The following is a 25,456-nucleotide window of genomic DNA, read 5'->3' as shown; positions in this document are numbered from 1 at the left end:
GAATCACCACTAACCGAACCCATGACTGGTGAGGCAACTCTCCTACGAACACCCTAACATGTACAACCTTTGTAACAAAAAACACAAATTTTCATGTTATTCTTTCAACCTTGAAAAAGTGGCTACTTGCCATGCAACCAGCTTTTCTAGTCACCCCCTACTAGGATCCTAAGAGTTATCCTCACCCCATTTAATATACAAGACATCTCTCTCTCTCTCTCTCTCAAAACAAAAAACCATATGATGTAGCATTGATGTAAAGCTCTACTTTGAGAAGTTTGGTCATGTTCTCGACACATTGATGTGACAAAATCTACTCTAAGGTAGCAATCAACTTCAATTGTGGATTTAAAGATGACATGAATGTAGCTTCATTGCGCGCACGCGAGAGGGAGAGAGGCTTCTTATTGACATGAGAAAAGAAAGAAATGTTGTAGTAATGCTAGTAAAGGCCAAACTATCCTCCGATCCCTCCAAATAGTATCTCCCTACCTAAACTCAAAGCTAGAGTAAGGTCTTCATCTAGCTTATAGTAAATGATATTCCAATGAAGATGTGTATACACAGGTATCTTGGTTTGATGATGATGAAGACATTGAAAATGAGATTTGAGAGGATGGTCCTTGTAAAAGGCCAAGTGGTATCATCGTGCCAATGGTGTGCTTCCAGTGAAGTTAATCTCCTCTTGATGTTAATTCAAATGATGTATTAGCCTTCCATTTTATTATGTCAGTCTGTCATCTCCCGATTGTGAGCTCCACCAAAGTCTAGTAGAGACATAGGAGCTTTGACTGTCATTTCCACTAAGTTTTATGTGCATTTTTGTCTCAATCAATGTCAGGTGTGTTCACACTACATAACTAGCAACTTTTCCTTGCTCTAGCAATGATTCTATAGTCCTATGATGTTGGTTGGCCAAATTTAGCAGGTCAACTACATTTATGGCATTTTCCTACAATTGGCCAACTAGTTTTAGAGGTTTTTGGCTATATACAAATGGACCATTAATTGGGGTAGATCATTCCTTTCTGTTTGAAGCATATTGCACACTCCATCTTTGTCTCCGTCTCTCTCTCCGGTGCTCCCATCACCTTTAGCTTGATTCACTGCCCTTAGTAAAACTTGGGTTGCTTGCAAGGACTAATCAGTCCATCATTGTATTCAAGTTTCTTTCTAAATTCAATGAGATTTCTCTTCCATTCTTGCTGTCTTTTCTCTTTTCCTTCTCTCTTTATTCGTGTTCCTCTTCCACTACGCCCTCTCACATGGTATCGTCACCTAAGTGAGAATACAAAAGTTTCCTTCACAAAAGACCACCCTACTGCATAAAACATAAAATTTCAGCCTGTTGTTTGCTGCTAAAAATGCAACTTTTTTTGTGTTCTATAGGTGCTTTTGACAAAGGCACAACATCTACAACTGATTTATTGCATGTAATTGATTTTTCTCCCCAATCCGACTCTTCTACAACAAAACACAATAAATTTAGTGTGTGTGCGAGTCTAGAGACATGGAATTCTACCGAGACCAAGGTTTTGATGACTCGAATGAGGAGTCTATTCATACTCCCTTTGATAGGCAACGTGTTTCGTGAAGATTAAAAGTCAAAGTCCCATTGTGCATGGGAACCATACACATCACCTAACAAGTCACAAAGATCGGAGCAACCCTCTCCTCCTCCCCCTCTTCATGTTTCCCATAGGGCCCATCCTTTTGGCCCTTGTTGTGATGACACCTTCTATCCAAGTGCCCGTTCTTCCTTCTCCACCCAAAGAAGATCATTTGGAAGGATCTAATTACTCCCCTTGGTCCTACACCTTTGACCTTTGGGATTTTGTCACTACTCTTATTTCTCGGCCCAAGGAGGATCCCGCTATTGGTTCATCTATGGATCCTACAAACATAAAGACATGATATTTTACTTCTTTGTTGAATTTTGCAAGAGATTTCCACAAACCATGAGCCAAGTTGTTGTCCATGGAGTACCACTTTGTATTAGTGTGCAATAGTTAGGGTAGTGGCCCCAAGTGGGACTTAGCATAGTCCAAAGTTTGATTGTTGTGAGGCAGGGTTGTCCTACCACCCATGAGTTGGACCAAACATTGATCAGATTGATGACCTTTGGTAGATTAAAGGATGGGAGCACCCTTTGCAAGAGTACTGATTCTGGTTTCACGATATATTGATGACATTATGGTAAGTTCTTAGAGAGGATTAGAACACCATCTTAATGTTGTACATGCTCCTACATAGAGAGACCTTTGGGAACCTAGAGAAGGCCAAGGTCCTCGATCTTTAGTACCATTGCTAGTTGAATCACACTTCAAAACTGCAGTTTATCCATCTGAACCGCATAGCCAAATCCAGTCCCAACTATTTTGTGCCAATGGCTCTCAACCATCTCCTTAGCTCATGCTCAGGAAGAGAACCAAAAAACATTGGCCACTAGAGTGCCCAACATGATCATGTTGTACCTCCCGGGCTTCATGGGGTCTTTTGCTCTGCTAGTGTTGATGATCAAATTTTATAGAGTAGAGCAGTTGCATAGAGCACAATTAATCAATGATGACCCTGAGCCCTGCCATTCTGTAGTCAACACTCATCAAGATTGTTTGAGAGACTGACAATGTGATAGGACAGGATTCTAAGTGAGGTAGTTGGGGTATGTGGGGTGCTCCTGAAACAAGCAGCCTTGCAGTCTCAGATTGTGCTGCAGGGATTCACATTATGTGTGTACACAAGTAAAACACTTTTGAAGTGCATTTTGTGCTTGAATACTAAAAGTGGGGATAAATAAGTAAAACAAGTGCACATAGAGCATTATCACTATATGTGTCAAGCAAGATGTAAGGAATTCCCCCAGCTAAAATGATGTTATATGAACTTTGCCCACCTCAATTAAACATAAAGAGTATCACTTTCTCTACCAAAAAGGAAAATATAATACAAGATCCTCATGTACCAATGTTGAAGCCTTGTGTGACTTGACAAAAAAAATATTGCTTTTAAATTTCAACCTTCTCAAGAATATACAAGGAGTAGAGATCTATTCAACTTCTATACCACTACAAAAATCACATGGAACTTTTTGCTGTGAAGCCATCAATGAATCTATGGGTACCAACAGATTCCATAGACCATTTCTTTGATGGGAATACATGGAGCGAATGAAGCTAATCAATGAACTGCACAGTTCAATGGGAATATATGAAGCATCCAAAGCTAATCAATGAATTGCACAGTAAATCCAATCATATCTCATATCCAAACATAAGCTAATAAATGACCATTGGGAAGCTTTGTGGTTAGTCATCAGCAACAGACAGTCAAAGGCATACATTGACAACAAAAATGGAGCCTTTACTGTTGCTTCACAGAAGTTTTGCTTTTTGTCTTGTCCAATTCCAACAGCATCCACACAATCGATGTTCCTGTAACAAAAAACTAAGCACTCAGAATGTATACCAAAAGTATCAGCATGCAACTCCTCACTAGTGAAAAGCTGCTAGCTTTCCAAGTAATCACTATTCTTCATATCAATTTTAGAAGATAATGTGATTGTGGTGTTCCAGATGAAAGAGGATACATTACCACATTCTCTGCTGTCCTTGTTTGCCTACCACCAAGTATAGAAAATTATCAAATGCATGACCTCTAGCAAGGTCTGCTACTTACTCTAGAGAGCACACTTCCATGTGTTCATAAAAAGAGTCTACAGAGCTGGATCAGTTTAGAAACTTAAATAGAAGAAAGTCCATCAAAGCACTTTCTAAAATGGGTATTTCCCCATGCATAATACACCTACCCATGCACCTTCCCATGTCCCCCTGTGTGCTTCCTCCTATCCTGCTGCTGCTACTGTACCTGCCTGCCTTGCCCCCCCTTATTCACTGCTCTTTCTTTCTCTCTGCCTCCCATTCTTGCATCAAGCCATCCTTCAGCCCACTATATATTCACTCTCTTCTCATGTCTGCCTTGCCACTCGGACAAGCAGCAAGGCACCTCGAGAACTAGTATTCATCTTTATTGTTTGGCTGCATATGTCTCATTTCAGCATTTGTTCAAACTTGCAGCTGCTAATATGGAGCAGGCAGCATATTTGCCTCAAATGTGCATGTTTCCCTGAACTTGTTTCCCAGTAAGATGCACCTTTTCTGGATCCACAAAGCCTATTCCTGAGGAGTTTGCTTATGACAATAATGAGAAACACTTAGGTCAGTATCTTGTTCATGCAGCACTTAGGAAGTATGTTACACCACTTCAAGAACAAACAAAACAAGAATATCAAAGCAAAAATCCCATACCTGCAAAAAATCCAACTGTGAGGAGATTCTTCAGGGACATGCTGTGGTAAATCAAAAACTCTGTAGCAAAATGTCCAAGCGCATAGACGAAGGATAATAATGTGGCAATATATAAAGGTCGATCTTGTAGGTTTCTTGCACAAAGAAAGCATAAAGTACAAGTCAAGAGTGTCCATGTTCCAAAAGTCCTCCCATGAATTTCAGTCACTACAGCAGATAATTTATACGATCAATCAAACCTTCATCCCTCACTCCCTCATCTCTCCCTCTTTACACAAACAACAAGGTTTTGATGCATCATTTGCCTTAAAAAGGTGTTATTCATACCATATAATAGGCCAGTCCCTGTAAATTTTATTAAAACTATCCCCAAGCCAGGCATCAGTAGTAGAGGCAGCCTTTGATGCAAAAATATTCACAGGTTGAAGCTTATACTGGTGAAATATCTCATGATCCAAGAAATGTCGGTTGAGCTTAAAAGGACTCTTGGCCAATAAGAGTGTCAACTGGATGACTCTACATCGCAAAAACCACTTGTCTAAGAAACAATGCTTGTACTGTACACGCATGGTACTGACTTCCAGCAAAAGGGAGTCATGCTTATGTATGTACATATGATTTAGACTGGCTCAAACACCTATGTACTGCTGAGATCTGTACGTAAACCCTTTTATCATTGGGGTGTAACCAAGACCACAAGTCTTGTTTCAAACCAACAGCAGCAAAGGCATTACAGACCTGTCTTGCTGAAGTATATTCACTGAAGAGAAGTTATTTGTCTGGAATATGTTCCTGCCCAACATAATTCAGTATATATTTTTACTAAGCCATTTGCAGTAAAGAGCATCGATGTCTTCTCAAGTTATCAAGCATATGGATCTGAAAAATAGGATGTTGGAGTGTCAGCTCCCTGTTGGTGTGATAAACTGGATGTCATAGTTGGAACCAGAACAATCAAATTAGGGGGTTTGACTGTAAACTTGATTTCCATCCTTGAAGTAAATCAAAAAGCTATAACCTATGTGCAATGTCACATGTGCATCTGCACCACCTACCATGATAGAATGATGAAACATGGAATTGGATGATGGTGATTATGGCACTATGACATATCATACATGCTAGACTCTAAGCATCATCTGAGGATCCATGCACCATCTCCTCATCCAAGGACTCCCTCCTTGACTAATAGGGTGATAAGCAATCTCTGCCTTAGTTTCTGACTCGTGCTCTAACTCTAGCTCTAGCTCCACTACATGTGCGGCCCTCTTAGTAACATGAAACTTTGTGTGACTGCTTTCATCCTCTATATATCGTTTTACTGAAGAGAAATAGGCATGCAAACACATGCAATATTAGTGTAAAACTGAAACATAGATGGGTAAAGTTTAAGGCCTCCCCCCAAAATAAAAACCTTTTTTCATCCATCAAAAAAAAGAGAGGTTGTTCCAAAAATGTATTTCAAAGTTTCGGAAACATTCGCAAAATGGCATTTTCAAAAAAGAGATCCAAAACGCCATTTCAAGGTATATGTAGTCGACCCAGTGACTTGCCTTATCCATTCACAACTCAATTCCTTTGGTATCAATCATTCGATGCCTCTCCACTTCCATTGGCATATTCTTGTCACACCTTTCATCAGGTTCTCATCTAGAGAGAGGTTCATGCTCTTTGTCTTGTTTTCTTCATTGAAGGAGTACATCAACATTGATATGTTCCAAACTGTCAGAGTGCAGCAGTGCGGAAGCATAGGACTGAGAGAGAGAGAACGCAGAGAGAGGAGAGAGAAAGAGACAGTGGAAGATGAAGATCTGCTGTATAAAGTGTGCTGAATACAAAGATATGCAGATATATACACGGGCGCAGTGCGCTGGACTGCATGTCTCCACCTCGACGATGCAACCTGCTGTTCACCTCGAAGTCCGCTGCAGTCTGCACTGTCTCCTGTCTGAAATCTGCGAATAGAAACGGAATCTGCGCGTGTCACCGGTCTGTAATCTGCGAGCAGAGAAGTGTGGGAGACTGCTAGGAATGTCGGCTATTTATAGCCAGAATCTGCCAAAAAATAGGGCGCCAGAAATACCCTGTCGGCTGCATTAAATGCAGCCGACTACCTGCAATGGGTCGGACTGCCACGTGGCAGTCCGACTGTGCAGTCCGACTGCACACTGTCCGACTGCACCAGCCTCCTGCCTGGCTGTGATCTCTAACACCCCCTCTCAGAGCCGGGGCAGGGCAGAAGCCTGAGGGATCTGGAATGTCTCCCAAGTAGAGCCTGGGGAAGTGCCTTCGTAAACAAATCCGCAAGATTGTCCTCCGTCTTGCAGTACTCCACAGTGATGGTCTCATCCAGAAGCTTCTCTCGGATGAAGTGGTACTAGATCTCTATGTGCTTCGTCCGGGCATGAAAAATAGGGTTCCGTGCCAAGGCAATGCAACTCTCATTGTCACATTGCAGCAAAGTAGGACGAGTCTGGGGGCACCCAAGCTCCTCCAATAATCTCCGAAGCCACACAGCCTCACATGTGGTGGAAGATGCGGCCCAATACTCCGCCTCAGTAGACGAAAGGGCTACTATGGGCTGCTTCTTGCTACTCCATGAGATAACACCTGTACCCACTCCATGAGATAACACCTGTACCCAAGGTAAAACAGTAACCTGTAGTAGACCGCCTGTGGTCCACATCACCGGCCCAATTCGAGTCGCTCCAACCTGCAAGTACAAGATTTGAACCATCTGTCCCTGCAGGGTAATGAATCCCTAAATCAAACGTCCCTCTCAAATACCAAAGTATCCTCTGAGTAGCCTGCCAATGCACCGTCTTAGGTTCACTCATGAACCCTGCCAAGAGCCCAACAGCAAAACATAGATCAACCCTAGTGTTAAGAAGCCAAATCAAGGACCCAATAAACTGACGATAGCGGGAAGCATCCGCCAAAGGAGAAGCTGAATGGGAAGTGGCCTTCCAGTTCGAATCCATAGGAGTAGAAAGGGCCCGGCAATCCTCCATCTCAAAAGACACCAAGAGCTCCTGTACATATCTCTGTTGAGAGATGAAGATCCCCCTCTTAGACTGATAAATCTCATGGCCCAAAAAGAAATGGAGTAGACTCAAGTCCGTCATCTCGAACGTCCGATGTAAAGCTGACTTCGTCTCTTGGACCTGCAAGCATCATCACCTGTGACAATCAAATCATCAACATATAAGACAAAAAGCACACAACCATCCTCGGAAGTGTGAACATAAAGCTGCGGATCGGCCTTGGAACGCCGATATCCCAACTGAGATTGGAGGAACGAATCAATCTTCTCGTTCCATGCACGCAAAGCCTGCTTGAGGCCATACAAGGCCTTCTTCAACCTGTAGACTTTCCCATCTGAAGATCCAAAGCCAGGAGGCTGCTCAATATAGATCTCCTCCATCAAATCACCATTGAGGAAGGCCGACTTCACATCCAACTGGTAAACAGGCCATCTCCTATGGCCAGCCAAAGCAAGAACAGCTCTAATGGTCGCCATACGAGCTGTGGGGGCAAAAGTATCATGACAGTCAATCCCTGGGCACTGTGCAAAACCTTTAGCAACAAGGCGAGCCTTGTGCTTATCCAAAGAACCGTCGCTAAGGTATTTGGTCTTGAAGACCCACTTGACGCCAATCACCTTCTTATTCGGGGGGCGGGGCACGAGTGACCAAGTGCCATTCCTCTCAATAGCCTCCAACTCGGCTTCCATAGCTTTCTTCCAAGGTGCGGACTGTAAAGCCTCCTTCACGGAAGTGGGCTCTCGATCCTGCATAACACGGGTCATCAAACAATAGTTAGAGCAAACAAGCTCCGTAGAATGTGCCTGGTGCCACCATGACCGCCGCGGACCATCCTGCGGTCCCCACTCCTCAGGAACCCCCTCGATCCCTGAATCACAGAGTGTGTCACGGGCCCAGCGAGAAGGAGGCCGAACCTCCCCTCGTCTCTCTCCATCAGCAGAAGACTCTAGAATATCCACCGGTGGTAACTCCTCTGAGGTGACCGGTGGAACAGTAGACTCTGTGTCAGAAACAGAATCATAATCAAAAGGCACGGGCTCCAGTGGAACTGTAGAAGGAGCCCAACTCTCCCTTGGATCTCCAAGAACGGGATGCTCCTCACCCGTTGATATAGCCGGAACCTCCACAAACCGCACATCGCGGCTAGTGTACACATCCCGCTTGACGGGATCATACAATCGATAGCCTTGGGACTGGGAGTTGTAGCCAACAAATACCTGACTTCAGGAAGCTGCTTCAAATTTATCACGGTGAGCCTTGGGAATGTGAACATAGGCATCACACCCAAAGACTCGGAAGTAAGAAACATCTGGCTTCATTCCAAAATAAGCCTCAAACGGGGTCATCCCTTCCACGGCCGAAGTAGAGGATCGATTAACGATGTGGACGGCAGTAGCCACAGCCTCGGCCCACAGAACCCGAGGGGTCTGTCGGTGCGCGCCATCTCGATCACACTGCGGTTCTTCCGTTCAAGAATGCCATTTTCTTGAGGAGTGTTGGTATTGGCAAACTCCTGGTGAATTCCTTTATCTGCACAAAACCGAGCAAACTCATTAGAAACAAATTCACCGCCCTTGTCGGATCGCAAGGTCTTCAACTTCCGGCCCGATCGGTTCTCCTCAAAGAGAAGCCAATCCTTGAAGTGTGAGAAAGCTTCTGACTTTAATGCCAAAAAGTAGGCCCATGTTATCCTGCTGTAGTCATCCACGATCAGCATGAAGTACGAGCTCCCACACAAGGACTCATTCCTCATAGGGCCACATAGATCCATAGATACAAGCTCCATCGATGAAGTAGACCGCCGCGAAGCTGTGTGGGGAATGGCATCCCTATGCTGCTTCCCCCGAATGCAGGAGACACATGGCTACTGGCTCACCACTATATCCGGCAACCCTCGAACAAGCTGTCCACGTGACGCCCTCCGAAGATAATCATAGTTCAGGTAACCAAACCGAGCATGCCATAGTTCTGACTGTGACTGAGAGGTAAGAAGAAGAGTAGAGAGGGCGGTGGAAGACTTCAATTTATAAATGCCGTTCTCATATCCGGATGAGAGAACCTTCCTCGATCCACAATTAAGGACTCGCACCGTAGTACTGTCAAACTCCACCAAAAGGCCAAGGGAGCAAATCTTATGAACTGAAAGGAGATGGTACCCTAAGCCTGGTACATGCAAAACCTCTGAGGTATGGGTACCACCTCGTCCATCGGAAATAAGCTGCATCTTACCCTGACCTGCAATAGATACTGAAGAGTTGTCTCCAATGAGAATCTGCCCACGCGAGGGTCGCAATTGGGCAACACCATCTGATGAAGGAGTCATGTGCCGCGAGGCACCACTATCAACGATCCACTCTCGAGCCTGGGGAGCCGTCATCGCAGCATCAGAAGCATTCGGTGAAGCGTCCTCAATGACAGCTAGATGAAGAAATGCAGCTGATGAGGGTGCAGCCACCGCTCCAGAATCCTTGGTGTCCTTCTTGTCTTTGTCAAGGCAATCCTTCTTCCAATGGCCAGTCTTTCCACAAATATGGCATGTGGAGTCTTTGTCCTTATCCTTCTCCTTGTCCTTCTTGGACTTGTTATCCCCCTTCTTCTTCTTTTGGTCCTTCCCCTTCTTCTGAGAGGCTTGACCTGTCAGCGCCTCCGACTTGGAAGCATTCTGTCCCTTTAACTGTTCCTCTTGGTCCAAGACCATAGGAACCAACTCTTCCCACCGAAGAGTAGACTCGCGCCCCGAAGCAATAAGGACAGAGTAAAATGTACCAAATCGTGGCGGCAACTGGGACAAAAGTGTGATCACTATGTCTTCGGAGGAAATCGGCTTCCCCGTATTCTGAAGCTGCATCTGAAGCTGCCTTAGCTTGTTAATGTGCTCTCGTAGCGAAGAAGAATTGTTTACGGACAAGGTCCGCATCTGTACCTCCAAAGAAACCCGCTTCATAAGGGTCATCCGATTGTACATCTGATCAAGCTCCAGCCATATCTCCCGAGCCACCGTCATGTGCTCGATGTGAGTGATCACGGCTATAGTACAGGATAGAAAAAGAAAGGAACGAATCCTGGCATTCAGTTTGTCCCAATGAGACTGAGCCTTGACCAACTCCGCACGAGCATCGGAAGAGAGTTTGGACTCATCTCTTACCGAGGGCCGGTCGATCTCCTCCTGTACCAGCTCCGCCAAATCATAGGACTCAAGGATGGCCAACATCATGATGCGCCAAATGCGATAGTTGTCGCCGTCGAGCTTTTGATCTGCAGGAAGAGCCGATAAGACAGGCACCTTCCGGTCCATAATTGACTGGAACTCCAAGTCAATCTCTGTAGACATCTTCACCTGTAATGCCTTCACAAACACAAAAGCAGCCCCCTCTGACTGGGAAAACTTAGCCTGCTAAGGCTCTTCTGCGTCCTGAACCTTCTTCACCCGCCGAAGGCCATGAAAAAGCAAAACCTGCACTTGTAGGCTGAAAACTCAAACTTCCTCCGCGTCAAATAGCAGCAAATCCACCACCTGGACTCCTTTCCTGCGCGCCCACACTCGCTTCAGCCTTGTTCCAAGGCGCAGCCCTCCTATCTGCCCTTAAACGCAAAAAACGCAAATTTGTGTTGCGATGGAAACCCCTCTTCGGGTTGATTCTGCACTCAGTCAGCCCTCTAACACTGCTCTGATACCATGTCAGAGTGCAGCGGTGCGGAAGCGTAGGACTGAGAGAGAGAGAACGCAGAGAGAAGAGAGAGAAAGAGACAGTGGAAGATGAAGATCTGCTGTATAAAGTGTGCTGAATACAAAGATATGCAGATATATACACGGGCGCAGTGCGCTGGACTGCGTGTCTCCACCTCGACGATGCAACCTGCTGTTCACCTCGAAGTCCGCTGCAGTCTGCACTGTCTCCTGTCTGAAATCTGCGAACAGAGACGGAATCTGCGCGTGTCACCGGTCTGTAATTTCCGAGCAGAGAAGTGTGGGAGACTGCTGGGAATGTCGGCTATTTATAGCCAGAATCTGCCAAAAAATAGGGCGCCAGAAATACCCTGTCGGCTGCATTAAATGCAGCCGACTGCCTGCAATGGGTCGGACTGCCACATGGCAGTCCGACTGTGCAGTCCGACTGCACACTGTCCGACTGCACCAGCCTCCTGCCTGGCTATGATCTCTAACACAAACTTCCATCTAAATTTCTACTTCTTTGGCCTTCAACATACCTAGGATGTGAGAGGGAGCATTAGCAGACATGTATTCAAGTGTCTTCTTTTATGATCATCTTTCTGAGCCTCAGCTAGAGTCTGGTAAGGCCTTGTGGAGTTGGCACCGTCTTTGTCAATCAGTCTACTTCATGTGGCAGTAGCCTTCATCATAGGCACATCAAGTGGCAACCTCTGACCTTTCCAGCAAGTCGTGCAACCTTCTTGGCCCTCTCCTACAGCACTTGACATCTCCTTTTTGCTGATCAGTGACTTTCCTCTGTTGCTAGGTGGACAGTTCTAAGCCATTTTTCATGGAAAGCAGGACACTTTTGGGGCAGACATGTAATGTGATCATAATTTTGACAAATCAGTTAGTTTTCATAGACTTTATGTTGTCGGGTGACTTTGATGGCAGCAAATTGGACTGATTAAATCTTTATTTATGGGGTGCCCCTACTCCAGCATTGCATTCAGCTTCTACTTCCCTGTTGTTGTCCTGATCATCATCCTCCCGCCATCATTCATCTTTTCTCTCCTCGATCCTCACTCAGCTTTCTCCCTCCTGCCCTTCAGTAATCTATCTCCCTCACTGACATGCCAAGGCACATGTGCAGGGGCTGTTGTATCCACATTCTTCCCTATTTATTGATTTTGCTACCTTCCTCATCTTCTAAGTTCTCTTTTCTCTGTGTTCCTTTCATCACTTCCACACAGCACAGTTGTAAATCCGTCTCAAGAACACACTCTTGGAGCTGTCTGACCCCTCTCTCAACTGCCCTGGTCCTCGAGACATGGGAGCTTGAGGCCCCCATGTATCATTGTCGTTTCTATACACCCTCTTCTTCCTCGAGTATTCACTGGATTGTGTTTTTTCATGTGCCATACATTTTGTGTTTCTCTATTTGATCTAGCATTTCCTTGCATCTCTTTGGACAGCAAATGGCAATAGTATAACTGCTTGCATCATTCTTAACTCATTCCCACAGTCCATAATATGTTATGACATACTGTAATCCTGAACAGGAACGCCACCAGAAGTGCCACATTGTGGCCGCAAGACATGAATATTGCATACACTTGCTTTACAAAGGAATCGTGATAAGCACATCCACTTGTACAGAGACGAAGGTGTTGGGTCTAATGATTTAGTAGAAAGAAAGGTCCCCGTCAGAGATCATCTATCAGATCTAAGCCACATTTAAGTAAAAGCACGATCGCTCCACATTTTTTTACAGTGAGGGCAATGGAGATGTAGATCGATGAGACTTACTAGTGGTTTGAGAGAATACGGCCAATCGCAGCGCCCAGATATCGACAAACCCGAACCATACCGATGACAGACGGATCAATCCTACGATCGTGAGCCACCATCCGAGAGGCCTCATCCTCTCTCTCTCTCTCTCTCTCTCTCTCTCGTAATGGGTAATTCTATTAATGGCCAAGTTCTCTAGGGTCCATATAGTTAGTCGTAGCCTTAGACGACAGGTCTTTTTAGGACTGGAGAGAGTTCCTTGACATTCGGTTTTTGGGTTTCATAGGCAGATGTAGCCCTCTCAAAGTACTAGGGGCTAGGTTGTGCAAATTGCAAGACCAGGCCGACACAATGTCACTCACACTTTGTGTGACAAGAGGGTTCACACATACATATCATATTTTGATTTTATGTTAATTTTCACACATTTATAAATATGCGCTAAAAATATGTCAAGTGATTCAAGTTTTTTCTTCGATATGATTGTAGGATGTATAATTAAAGAGACAAAGGACATTGTTAAGGAAGAATTAAGTTACACATGTGTCTATGTAGAAATATTAGATATATTTGTTCCAAACGTTAGCTTCTTATTCTACTTTACAATGCATATATGATGTCATGCTTTTTGCTTAGGCTATGCTTTGCATGGCATTGTCATGTGGCTACAAGTTCAGTGAAGGAAAACCATAGGAAATACCATTTACACAAAAAATTCAACTATATGCATCTGAGATGATATTTTGTCCTATCTTCATGAAGTGATAAGCAATATGGACAAATAGCAATGAGTCTTTACAAGGTTTTCTAGGAACATAACTGGCCTCTAAAGTAGATTGAGCATCCAATATTAAGTTCCAATGACTTAATGAGAACTTTGGGTGATTCTAAATACATACAATGACTTCTCTTGAGTGATACAAGTTGTCCAAGCCTAAAAGTATCAAAAGTGATGCATTTAGAGAAAAGTAACATTTACAACTATTCTAAGAGGAATTTCATAATTCTACCCACATTGACTTATCAATCAAGTCTATTCATTTTGTTTTGAGTACCTGGATGACTCTATTTGGAGTTTCTATAACAAAGTTATGGCTAAAACAAGTTGCAGCCATGCTAAGAGCCTACACAAAAACAAAAAAAGGAAAAGCAAAAGGCAAGGTAAGAAATTTTGGAAACACAAGCTTTGGAGCTTGAAAAGCACTGTAAAAACATGTATATGTGATGCATAGATTGAAGAGGGAAGGTCTAGCCTATTTTGGAATTGAATGTATGTAGAGAATCACTATTGAATACTATCCAGAATGGGGCAGTATTGTTGTAATCCACTTTTACCTATAGCTTAATGCTCATAGAAAACTTGTTTGATGAAGAATCATGGATTGTTTTGGTGTCTACATGTATGTATATTGTCATTAAGGTTTATGTAGGAAAGTGAAGGGATTTTGCAGGCTGATTTCGCTCCAAAACAGGGTAGCTTAAAAGTATATGGAGTATCCTTCTACAGAACTATTCAAAGGTTACACCTTGATGCATAAAAGCATTGCTTGTTGTCTGCACACAAACCTATTGATGTATAAGGATATGGGATGTTATATGCCCTTAACCATGATAAATTATGCTCGATATATGTCCAAACTATGATGAAATATGGTTTGCATATTCAAAATATATATGTTGGGATTATGTAACTTTGAGTTTTTATGTCTCTCAATTTGAACTTAAATCAAACTATTTAAACCACTATTTTATTCCTACACTTCTCTTATTTCTACCTTGAAGATTATTTCCCCTATAGCTGGACTTTCTGAGACCTTGTATCTTCTAGCCATACACTCTTTGTCCTATGACAACATTACAAAAATCATATGCTTCACACCCTAATTCGTACTCCGTGCAACAAAGAGTACTAGGCACTCCACGCCTAGATTCTCTTGGTGCTTTGCATTGATATTCTCCCAATGCATCACATTGAGGTTCAAAGGTGTGTTTCATGTGGCAAAAGGGGTCATGGCATATTGATATAATAAACATAATCTGAACTTCAAATAGAAGATTGATCCAACTCAATAGTTTGTAAGTGTCTCTCAAATTTAAATACTACTTTACAAAACCCTAGAAAATTACTTGTATGATCATTAAATGTCAGGGCACTTCACATGTCTCTTGTCTCCAAGTAAAGAGCTAGTTGCAAAAGATGCTCCACATATACTTCCTCTACCTTACATCTCTCCCTTAAACCATGCACACCACAATATGTACTTGCATCTATAATTATCGATACTTCATATACATATATGGTTAATATGCATATGTATATGATGCCAGGAGGCATATTCCACGGTGGATTCCGTGAGGTTTTACGGTGGATTCCGTAAACTTAGATGACCGGGGCTCATACGCAAAGAGGATTCTTTGTGCGAGAAGTTGATGGGGACGCCTGTCCTTTTCGGGCGTTTCATTAATTTAGTGTGTACATGGGTGATTCCATAGCGGGTGATTCCGCAAAATGCATATTAAATTAATAAACGTTTATGAGTTTAGAGTGCGCACTCGTAATAAATTAAGGTTAGGATTTATTTCTAACCTGTTGATTTATTTATGTAGCTGAAGACTGCTAGGTATTCACTTTTGTCGGTTTAATTGTGTTATTTTACTAACGATTGTGAATGCTTCAGTTGATGTGTAGAGATAGCAGCAGTGGCAGAGGAAAGCATTGGAGTCTAGCGGGTTTCCGATCTTTCGACTATATTTTGATAGGCGCCACGCCTATATTTTGATTATGTCTATAGAGACATCGACTATTTATTATTATTTTGTATGCGCTTATGCGCCTGGATATGTTATTTTTATTTGGACATTGAGATTGGGCGTGCCAGACTCTTTGGGCACCGTCCATTAGCTTTATTTTCCTATTTTTGGTAGAAAGCAAACTCAAAAGCTAAAAGCTTGTCATATTTTTGTAATTGGGCTATTTTTGAGCAAAAAGATTGAAAATATATATTAAATACATGCTTTGTGAAGCGCTCACACAAGGCATGGGGGAGATTCAACCCAATTTGTCTCTTGTCTCATGTCGTGCTTGCTTTCACATTGGTTTTTGTGCTAAAAAGTAGAGTGCTTTGTTCTTGGGGACCTTTGGGAATTCACTACGTGAGCTACCTGCGTCCGATCTGCGCACTAGAAAGGACAGGCGTCCCCATCAACTTCTCGCACAAAGAATCCTCTTTGCGTATGAGCCCCGGTCATCTAAGTTTACGGAATCCACCGTAAAACCTCACGGAATCCACCGTGGAATATGCCTCCTGGCATCAGTATATGCATTAGAAATTAATCTCTCTAAACATGATGAGAGAGAGAGAGAGAGATTAACTTCTAAATACACATACGCACACACACTCTCTCCCTCCCCTCTCTCTCTCTCTCTCTCTCTCTCTCTCTCTCTCTCTCTCTCTCTCTCTCTCTCTCTCTCACACCACGCTACTCCAATCGCACTCTACTCCACCTTCTCCCACTTAGACTATCTACACTGCCATTTCATAGCCTTTGCACTACCCACATTGCCACAACTTTGCCTACACTACTCTCCTCCGCTCTTCCACCATGCTCTTGGTGCCAACTACCTTATCACCCTACCCCTTCAACTGCCACATTGCTTACCATATCAGCTATCACAAAACTTGCCATGAAAGCTTACACACACACATACACACACAGCGTGCATTGTCTTTGGAGGAGAGAATCAATTGCCGCACTAAACCTGCAATGGACAACCTTCCACACCAAATGCATGTTCACTCACACACACACACAAAGAGAGAGAGAGAGGTTGTAGCGTGGTTCTTATTGAATAGAGGCAGCAAAGACAAATGGGATGTTTGGCTCCATTGCAATGTGATACTGATCTAAACAAGAAATCACCAAAGACAATGAGTCCATGCCTATCGTTGGTATATGAAAGCTCACAATGACCCATTACAACAGCATAAAATAGGAGAGAGAGTGTGTGTGTGTTATTCCTTCGGAAGTTCAAGACCTTTGGAAGTTTAAGACAAAAAAACCTCCAAAATTTAGAAATGGAAGACAGTCCCAAAGCAAGAAAAACAAAAGAGAAAGGCAAGCTGCATTGTAATTCATTTTGTAAAAGAGCACCAGGCTTCCTCCTGTGCAGCTTGTAAATGTAGATGGGCATGGGTGAAGGAACCATGTAAATAGGAAGGGAATAGGTAAAGAGGACCTAGGCTAAAATGGCTAGTTATGTAAAAAAGGATGGCACCCAAAGAGGAGTAGGGCATCTATAAAAAGATAAAAAGTGAATGAAGAAGAGAAGCTTCTTCTTGTGTGTGGCCAAAACTAGCTCTCTTCTTCTCCTTCTTCTTCTTATTCTTGCTTGTGCTTGTGCTTGAGAGAGGGAGTGAGGGAGTAAGTGTGCGAGGGTGAGGGACCATGGTAGAGAAGCTCTCCATCTTCTCCTCTCTTCTTCTTCTTCTCTTCTCTTCTCTTCTCTTGTCTCCTATGCAGCAATGGAGCTCGGAGCTTGAGGATCGCGCTTGCTTGAGCTTGCACCTTGGATTGTGGGGCCACTAAACAGCTTGAGGGAAGAGGCAAATCGCTTAGGCATGAAGATAAGATCACTACACTCTTAGATGTAAGAGTGCACATGGAAATGTGAGAGATAGCCATTGCACTTGACTTGAAACGCTTGAAATGATAAGCAGTCCGTGGGTCTTGGCAGTCGAGTGAGACACTTCCACATTTTGGTTCCATTGTCAGGACTAACAGATTCAAGCTTTGAGTGCTTGCATGCTCCAAATCAAGCATTGGAGTAGGATTTGCCTTGAACCGATGCTTGAGATAGGTAGGAAGTGAGTCGGAGGAGGGCATTTGATCTCTTTTGCAAGTAAGTTTTTTTGTTTTTAAGGTTTAGGCGATTAGGTTGGATTTTCTTAGGTGTTTGCTTGTGGTTTCGATGCATTTAGGTAAGGAAAAAATTAGAAAAAACAAAGAAGCAAATAGTAGGGTTACTTACTGAAAATAGGAAAGAATAGGGAGAAAAAGGGGCTTCAGTGCATTAAGAGAGGAGAGAGAGAAGAAAGGGAGTAGAAGACTGAACAACAAGGGGTTTAAGAGGTAAAGGGAGCAAAGGGGAGCTCATTTGTGCATTTAGAGTTGAGAGAGAGAGAGAGAGAGAGAGAGAGAGAGAGAGAGAGAGAGAGAGAGAGAGAGAGAGAGAGAGAGAGAGAGAGAGAGAGAGAGAGAGAGAGAGAGAGAGAGAGAGAGAGCTAGACAGGTTTGTTGCAGGGCAATAGTCAAGCAAGGAGACAGATTTTCATCAGCTCTGCGCCCATTGTTGCCACCATGATCAAACTATTTGATTCACAGAATTCATCCGATTGCCCCAAGTCGTCTGATTTTCATAATCGGACTCAACTAGATTGTCCGATCAAAAAACTTTGACTAGTACAGAATCGAATAACCCAAAAATCGGACAGCTTGACTATCTGATTTGGACGAATTGAACTCGGCCTAGATAGTCTAGAATCGGGAAGCCCAGAATCAAACTAGAAACTTGCAAATTGGACAGGAAAATCAAATACCAATTTTTGACAAATTCTCACCTTCCTAGACCATATAGGTGCCAAGCCCTGGCTATAGGACACCTCGATAGATCCCGAGGTGAGTGAATGGGGCAATAGAGCCAATTGACCTGAGAGTTGAGACTCGATGGTCCAAGAGTGATTACAACCATTGACCATACCCTGATAAAGGTCCAGAAGGACAACTTGAACCCGCTACCCCTCAGACCACACAGCAATCGTGCAATAGAGACCTAGAGTGGACCACTGCATGTAGCCACCACTTGTATGAGAGAGCTAGCATCAACTGAAATCAATCAAAGGGAGTGTGATTTGCATTGATTGTGACTAAATTCACACACTTCATCACATGACTACTTGAAATGCACAAGGAAAAAGAGAAAGCTTGATTTGGCACAAGTCCACTACATCACTCATGTGTCCAATTCATGTAACATTGCAAGTTGATTTGTATAATAAGGAACACACTAGCAGGGTCTAGACCCACCAATAGGAGAAAACCTTGAGAAGCCAGGTAGTACGACCCAAGAACTAGGACCCAAAGCAAGCAACTATAAATTGTCAAGCGACAGAGAAGGGAGAGAGAACTGACACGATTAGGGACGTAGCTTTGCCCGATCCGATCAATCAGATCGATATGCTAGTTGCTCATGAAACTGTCGACATGTTGGGAACCAGCACCAACCCTATAGATAATGAGCTCAACTTGGGAGATTCCCATTCAACATTTAGCAAAGGATAAATCAATATGACCTGCGAACCAAAATGGTGCACCATGGTAGACCAACCGAGGACATCATAACCGATCTCGAGGAGGAGAGAAGGTTTGCAAGGAAAGCACTGCAACGCATAGCCGCCTACAATTAAGAGCAACAAGCTTAGAAGCTAAGACAAGACATAGAAATGGATGAGGTCTAGCACGTCTTAGCTCTCGCCAATAGAATTAGGGCAGGACCAAATGGTAAGATGGAGAGAGTGTTAGAGGCCGATCTTACAGTGAGTGAGATTCTTACGAAGTGACTCTTAGACAATATAGTTGCTATGGAGCAACATTAGCAACTATGTTGCTAGTAGGACTAGGAATCATGCCAAACTCTAAGAGCCAAACCAAAATACTTGTGGTTGCTAAGCAACTCGACAAGTATCAGCCTGACAATGACCCGTATAGCTTTGTGGAGTAGTTCGAGCAAGTATGCAAGGCAAACAGCCTCACAAACCTTGCTCAACAAGCACAAGCTTTCGAACTTTGCCTAAGAGACAAAGGCATGCATGGTTTACTAGCCTAGACAATGTCGAATGGAATGATTTTAATAACCTCAGGAGTCTCTTCATCAAGAGATTCTCCAAAGCGAGATGCTATGACAACCTCATCGTTAGGTTGATGATTGTCAACTAGAAGGATAAGGAGGATATCCGAGACTACGTCACCCACATGCGAAGTCTCTTTAAGAGAATCCCAGTGGTGGTAGAATGACCTAATGAATGAGCATTCTCCACCATATTTATAAATGGAATGAAAAGCGAGGAGCTCTACAAGGCCTTGGTGAGCAATTGGAACTTGCAAAGGGACGTGCTAGCTAGGGTCTTTGAAGAAGCCATATGCATGGATGACTTGCTCAAGGAGAGAAGCTCCAAAACCATGACCTAAGATGGCACTACCACTAGATCCTCAAAGAGAGCTATGACCACTAGTGAGAGATCTAGCTAGAACAAACAAGACAAGGGAAAGGGCATTGACCAGAGTCAAGAGTTGGTGTACTTGAAGCTAGAATTGGCTAAGCTTCAAGAGATGATGAGAAGGCCCACACGACCTCACATGCAATGCATGCATTATGGAGGAATCCACCTCCCTGCTGAATGCCTGGATCCTAGGTCAAGACCAATTGCTAGTTGTGGTAGGTTTGGGCACGATGCAATGCATTGTCAGTTACCAAGATAGTTGCCTTTCCCACAGTCTTACACTTAGCCGTACTATCCAGGAGTTAGACAACCATATTTTAGAAGGGGAGCCCCTTTGGCTCTCCTTGTGCCTAACGATTCAAAGCCATCTACCCTAAGGATAGATATCAACCTAACAAGAATCCCTAGACCTCCAGAGTACCTATCGTGACCCATCCAGCAAAAGCGAAGCTCTAGTGCACTTTGTGGAGGAACCAATAGAGGAAGATTCTTACTTGAACCCTAATGTCTCTTATGACAAAGAGGGCAATCCCATTTTGGTGGACTATAGGCATGTGCCAATCATGGACTTAGGTAGATGAAGAGGCAGAGGCCTAGAATCCATAGCATGTTGGACATGTGGACATGTGGCCATCCAAGGCATATCTCATCCCACTACCCTAAAAAGGAGCAAGAAAATAGAGAGAAGGCCAACTTGAGGTGTCCTGAATGCGGAGCCACACATCTATTCGTTGATTGCCCAAGGGGAAAAAACCCTCCATTAGCTTGACAATCGTGCCATTTGTGCCGCTCTAACTCTTTTGTGTTGAGTCACCCAACAATGATGCCACACCTATTTCCCTAAATGTCATGACATGAGCTCAAACAAAGCAGGTTGGTATCTCATTACTACCTAGACCTAGCAACCTGGATGCATCCTCTATAGGGAAGAGGAGTCAGTGTGACGGAGGAAAAAGAGAACTAAGGCAAAAATAAAGCCCAATATTACTGAGAGCGAGTCAACATTACCCAAGGAAAAATAGGTCACGGACATTGAAGTAGAAACATTTTCTCTTGAGACAAGAGAGAAGGGAAGTGCTAAGATCGCAAAGTACCCTAACCCCAACTAGTAGTAGCTGAGGGTTGCAAACAAGGTTAAGGAGTGGATACAAGAAGCGCAAGCTCACCTTTAAGATACCAAACCTATCATTGAGGATGAGATTAATGAGCTCTTAACCTTGAGCCCACCAACCTCTGCCACATAATTGAGGGCAGGCACGAAAGACAACACTACCACATGAACAACTGCACGGGCAGAATGAGGGGGCCATTGCTCATGAGCATTGGTAGGGAGCCCATGAAGCTGAGGAGGGAAAGACACATGGAAAATTGCTAGCCACACTCATAATTACTCTTGTGACATTGTCATTAGGAGAATTTCTTAGACACTTTGGCAAGAATTGAAGCAATGGGTAGAACACAGTGACGATCATGAGTTGCGAGACTTTTTAGACCACGATGCAGTGACACACATACCAAGACTAACACTGAATCCAATGTATAAAAAGGAAAAAAGTGAATGAAAAAGCTCATTCTTTTGTGTGGCCAAAACTACCTCTTTTCTTCTCCTTCTTCTTCTTCTTCCTGCTTGTACTTGTGCTTGAGAGAGGGAGTGTGAGGGAGTGAGTATGTGAGGGTGAGGGACCATGGTGGAGAAGCTCTCTACCTTCTCCTCTCTTCTTCTGCTTCTCTTATCTTCTCTTATCTTGCATGTGGCAATGGAGCTTGGAGCTTGGAGCTTGAGGAACACACTTACTTGAGCTTGCACCTTGGATCGTGGAGTTGCCAGAGAGCTTGAGGGAGGAGGCAACTTGACTGGGCATGAAGATAAGCTCACTACACTCATAGGTGTGAGAGTGTGCATGACTATGTGAGATGTAGCCATTGCACTTGGCTTGAAACGCTTGAAACAATAAGCAGTCCATGGGTCTTGGTAGTCAAGGGAGAAGCTCCCAGAGAGAGAGAGAGAGAGAGAGAGAGAGAGAGAGAGAGAGAGAGAGAGAGAGAGCTTTGGGTGCTCCCACCTAGCACGAAAAAATATTATCAAGAGAGTAGCATGCCACTATGTTGTGCCATGAGAGAGAGAGAAGAAGAGAGGGGGATTTTCTTTTCAATAAATATTTTAAATAATTCATTTCAAAACAATAAAAAGCACAAAAAAGTACGAGAGCTTCCTCAAGTTTGGAAAAGATTTTAGTGCTTTGGAAAAGAGAGGCTCATTAAAACTTTGGATAATATATAAAATAGATTATCATACATATACATTTTTCACATGGGCATTAAAAAAATATATGTAGCTAAGAGGATAGCTTCATAAATGTATAGTTTGGAACACATCTTAAAACATGTCTTTTAACTGAAATCATTAATGCCATTCTATTCAAATTACCAACATGTCTTTTAACTAAAATCAAGTGTGAATTCTCATGCTACAATGGTAGAATTAAGAACCACTAATCAAAGTAGATTAGTGCCTACTCTTCATATTAATAAGGCAAGACAAAAGATCCTCTCTCATTCCAACATAGTGTAGGGGGGTTTGGGAGAGCTACACCTGTAAGTTATGGTATCCAAGAAGGGAAGCAACATTAGCATATGGTATACATTATTGCCAAGGATTTTGATGCCATTACTTAGTGGAGAGAGAGAGAGAGAGAGAGAGAGAGAGAGAGAGAGAGAGAGAGAGAGAGAGAGAGAGAGAGAGAGAGAGAGAGAGAGAGAGAGAGAGAGAGAGAGAGAGGTGGGGAGTATTTGTAGCACATCAAAGAGCAATCCTACACATACACAACTCTTGCAATTTATTGACTTCACTATATAAAAGAAAGTAACGAATAACATTGTTTATCTAAATCATACAAATACAAAAGTATGAATGAAGGAAAAGTGATATTGAAATATCATTGTAGCATCCCAATCATAATAGAAGAAAAATGTGCAAGAAAGTAGGCAATGTTCTAAATCAATTATTGAAAAGAAAAACTTTTTTTCCTATTAGAGTTATTCAAAGTGGATATAGCATGTAGAACATGCAATGGTGAAATTATGACATGCCCTCTCCCTGACTATATTGCAAGATCTAAAAATAAAGAGGTACTTTAGAAAACATAATATTAAATTTATCAATTTTGTACAATAAAACATTTATGAAAAAAGTGAGTAAGTATTACTTGGAGACATGGCATGATTAGCTCTAATATTTGTACAGCAATCAGTGAAGTTTGGATGGAACTGATACAAAGTAATGAAATATGATAAATCGTAGAACTTCCACATGCTCTAGTCATTCAAAAAGGAAAAGAAAGGTGAGTTTTATTATGCAAGAAAAACAAAGATTGATAAAAATGAAAAGTATAGAAATTCCTATGTGCAATGGAGGATGATCTTGGTGTAAGAAGGGTTGAATTGAGGGTAAGAGGAAAGTATGCATATGAGCCAGATAATATATTTGTGGAAAAGATTAAAGATTAAGGTTTCTAAAGAATCCAAGCCAAGTTCTCCAAGTAGATAGATCTTTAGCAGCTTGCAAATGAATTTTCCAACTTCCAAGCCAAGACCTTGATAGAGACTATGTTCCACAAAAACTACAATAGAGGTGCCTGTCCTAGTCATAAACACAAGCTGCTAGAAACTGACCTCCCAGCTCAAAGGTTGTTGGATCAAAAGTCCATGAGCATATACCCAAAGTTGATTCAGTGTTATCTTCTTTCCCCTTTGTCAAGTTTCATTGAAAGTCTTCCAATTGAATTAATAACCAATCATAGTATCCAAAAACATGTTCCATAGATCCTATCAAGGCACCCAAAATAACAAGAAAAATCCTTGTCAACATCATTTATGCAACTCTCTTTATCACATCGGTAAAAGAAGCACATCCCTGAAGGCATGATCTTGTAAATACATTCTAGTGCATCCATCATAAAATACTCTTATAGCCAAAGTTTAGAGGCACTAAAGGCATTCATGCATGAGGAATAAGAAGTAAGACTCCCAACTACATTTTTGAATACATCTCATTAGCTCTTCTCACATGATAGGCATGCAAGTGATAAGCATACAAGTAGCATGAAAAGAATTTGAAATTATTCCCGGTTTATGAAGAGGCTATCTCTAGTCCGATAGAGCCATTGATGTGGTTATGAGCTACTGCTTCAGCACATAGCTTCACTTTCCTCTTGTTGACATTCAATTCTTCCTTCTCACATCATGATTCATGAAAACATTATATGATGATATCTTGCATCCCATAATTAGCACTAAAGCTCCAAACATGCTGATTGCAACAACTCGCATAAAACATGACCTTGTACTAGTCATCGAGTCCTCCATCTTTAATCATGAACAACTCCAAACTATAACACATTGAGGAATCTCAGGTCTACTACTCAGCATAGCTTCTCCGCAAAATCTGCTTTGTAATTACAATTAACTTTTTGGCCTCAATACATAGATCGCAACCACAGTGACAATAAACACTCCCTCCAACCCAAAAAACATGACACAATCATCACCCATGTCTACTTCTCCACTTTATCACGAATTCCAATGTTCTCCAATCAATTGTGTTTCCATACACATAACATGCATTTCATGTGCTGCCTATAGAGTGTTTGCATGTTGCTGCTTTATACCAAGTATATCTGCCACTCCTCGTAGGTCATCACTCTATGCAGACAACAAAGAATCCCTTGTGATAACCTTGTAGGCGAGCTCATCCTTGTCATCAAGATTCCAACATAAATGGCTCCAACTTTTCTACCTCATCTCCTCCAAAATCATCCCACAGATTATAGCTTTTTCATAGCTATCTTTAGCTTTGCTTTTTGCAGCACCTGAATTACTTAATGTTGAAGCTTTGCGACCCTCTTTACTATTTTTGCCAGGTTTATCCACGATGAAAATAGCAGCACTCTTGTCGAGGTTTCTATCTGAGTCACTAGTAGAGAAATTGTTTCCCAAGGACACTTATTTGCTGCTACTCTCCATTGCTTAGCCTTCTAAAGTTTGAGGCACTATAGCCTCAGGCTCCGAAACTAAAGCATTTTCTTTGCCTATCAATCCTCCTTAGGGCTGCTCGACGATCCCAAAGAAGACAAGGCTTCCTCATTCTGTCTTATCACCCTTGGCAATATCATTGTTTTTGCTTTTGCATCTATAGCACTTGTAACATTCATAGCATCTGCAACAATTTTCTTGTTAGCCTCACGATTGCCAGCATTACCATCATCACATAGTACCTTGGGAGTCTTTAAATTCTCCATCTTCAAGTTTCATAGTAGTTTTCTTGTCATCTTGTATGTGATTTTTGATTGTGCAGGTACAACATATAGTGAGCCAACAAGATTGGCAGCT

At 42.7% G+C, this 25,456-nt stretch overlaps 1 protein-coding gene across 1 annotated transcript; it reads right to left on the bottom strand.

The window, feature by feature from the left end:
* Positions 1–2,980: 2,980 nt before the first annotated feature.
* On the bottom strand, positions 2,981–13,015 carry ERG28 (ergosterol biosynthesis protein). The gene is made up of 3 exons (XM_087676458.1): positions 12,810–13,015; positions 4,305–4,511; positions 2,981–3,431 (listed from the first exon to the last, which is right to left on the bottom strand). Exons 1-3 carry the CDS (start codon positions 12,922–12,924, stop codon positions 3,361–3,363), a joined length of 393 nt encoding a protein of 130 aa, XP_087532584.1. The 5' UTR covers positions 12,925–13,015; the 3' UTR covers positions 2,981–3,360.
* Positions 13,016–25,456: the final 12,441 nt, after the last annotated feature.

This window comes from Lygodium microphyllum, chromosome 4 (assembly GCF_053477565.2).
Source record: "Lygodium microphyllum isolate KBCC chromosome 4, Lygodium_microphyllum_v1.1.10, whole genome shotgun sequence".
Classification (NCBI taxonomy): domain Eukaryota; kingdom Viridiplantae; phylum Streptophyta; class Polypodiopsida; order Schizaeales; family Lygodiaceae; genus Lygodium; species Lygodium microphyllum.
This window is presented reverse-complemented; position numbering and strand designations above follow the sequence as displayed.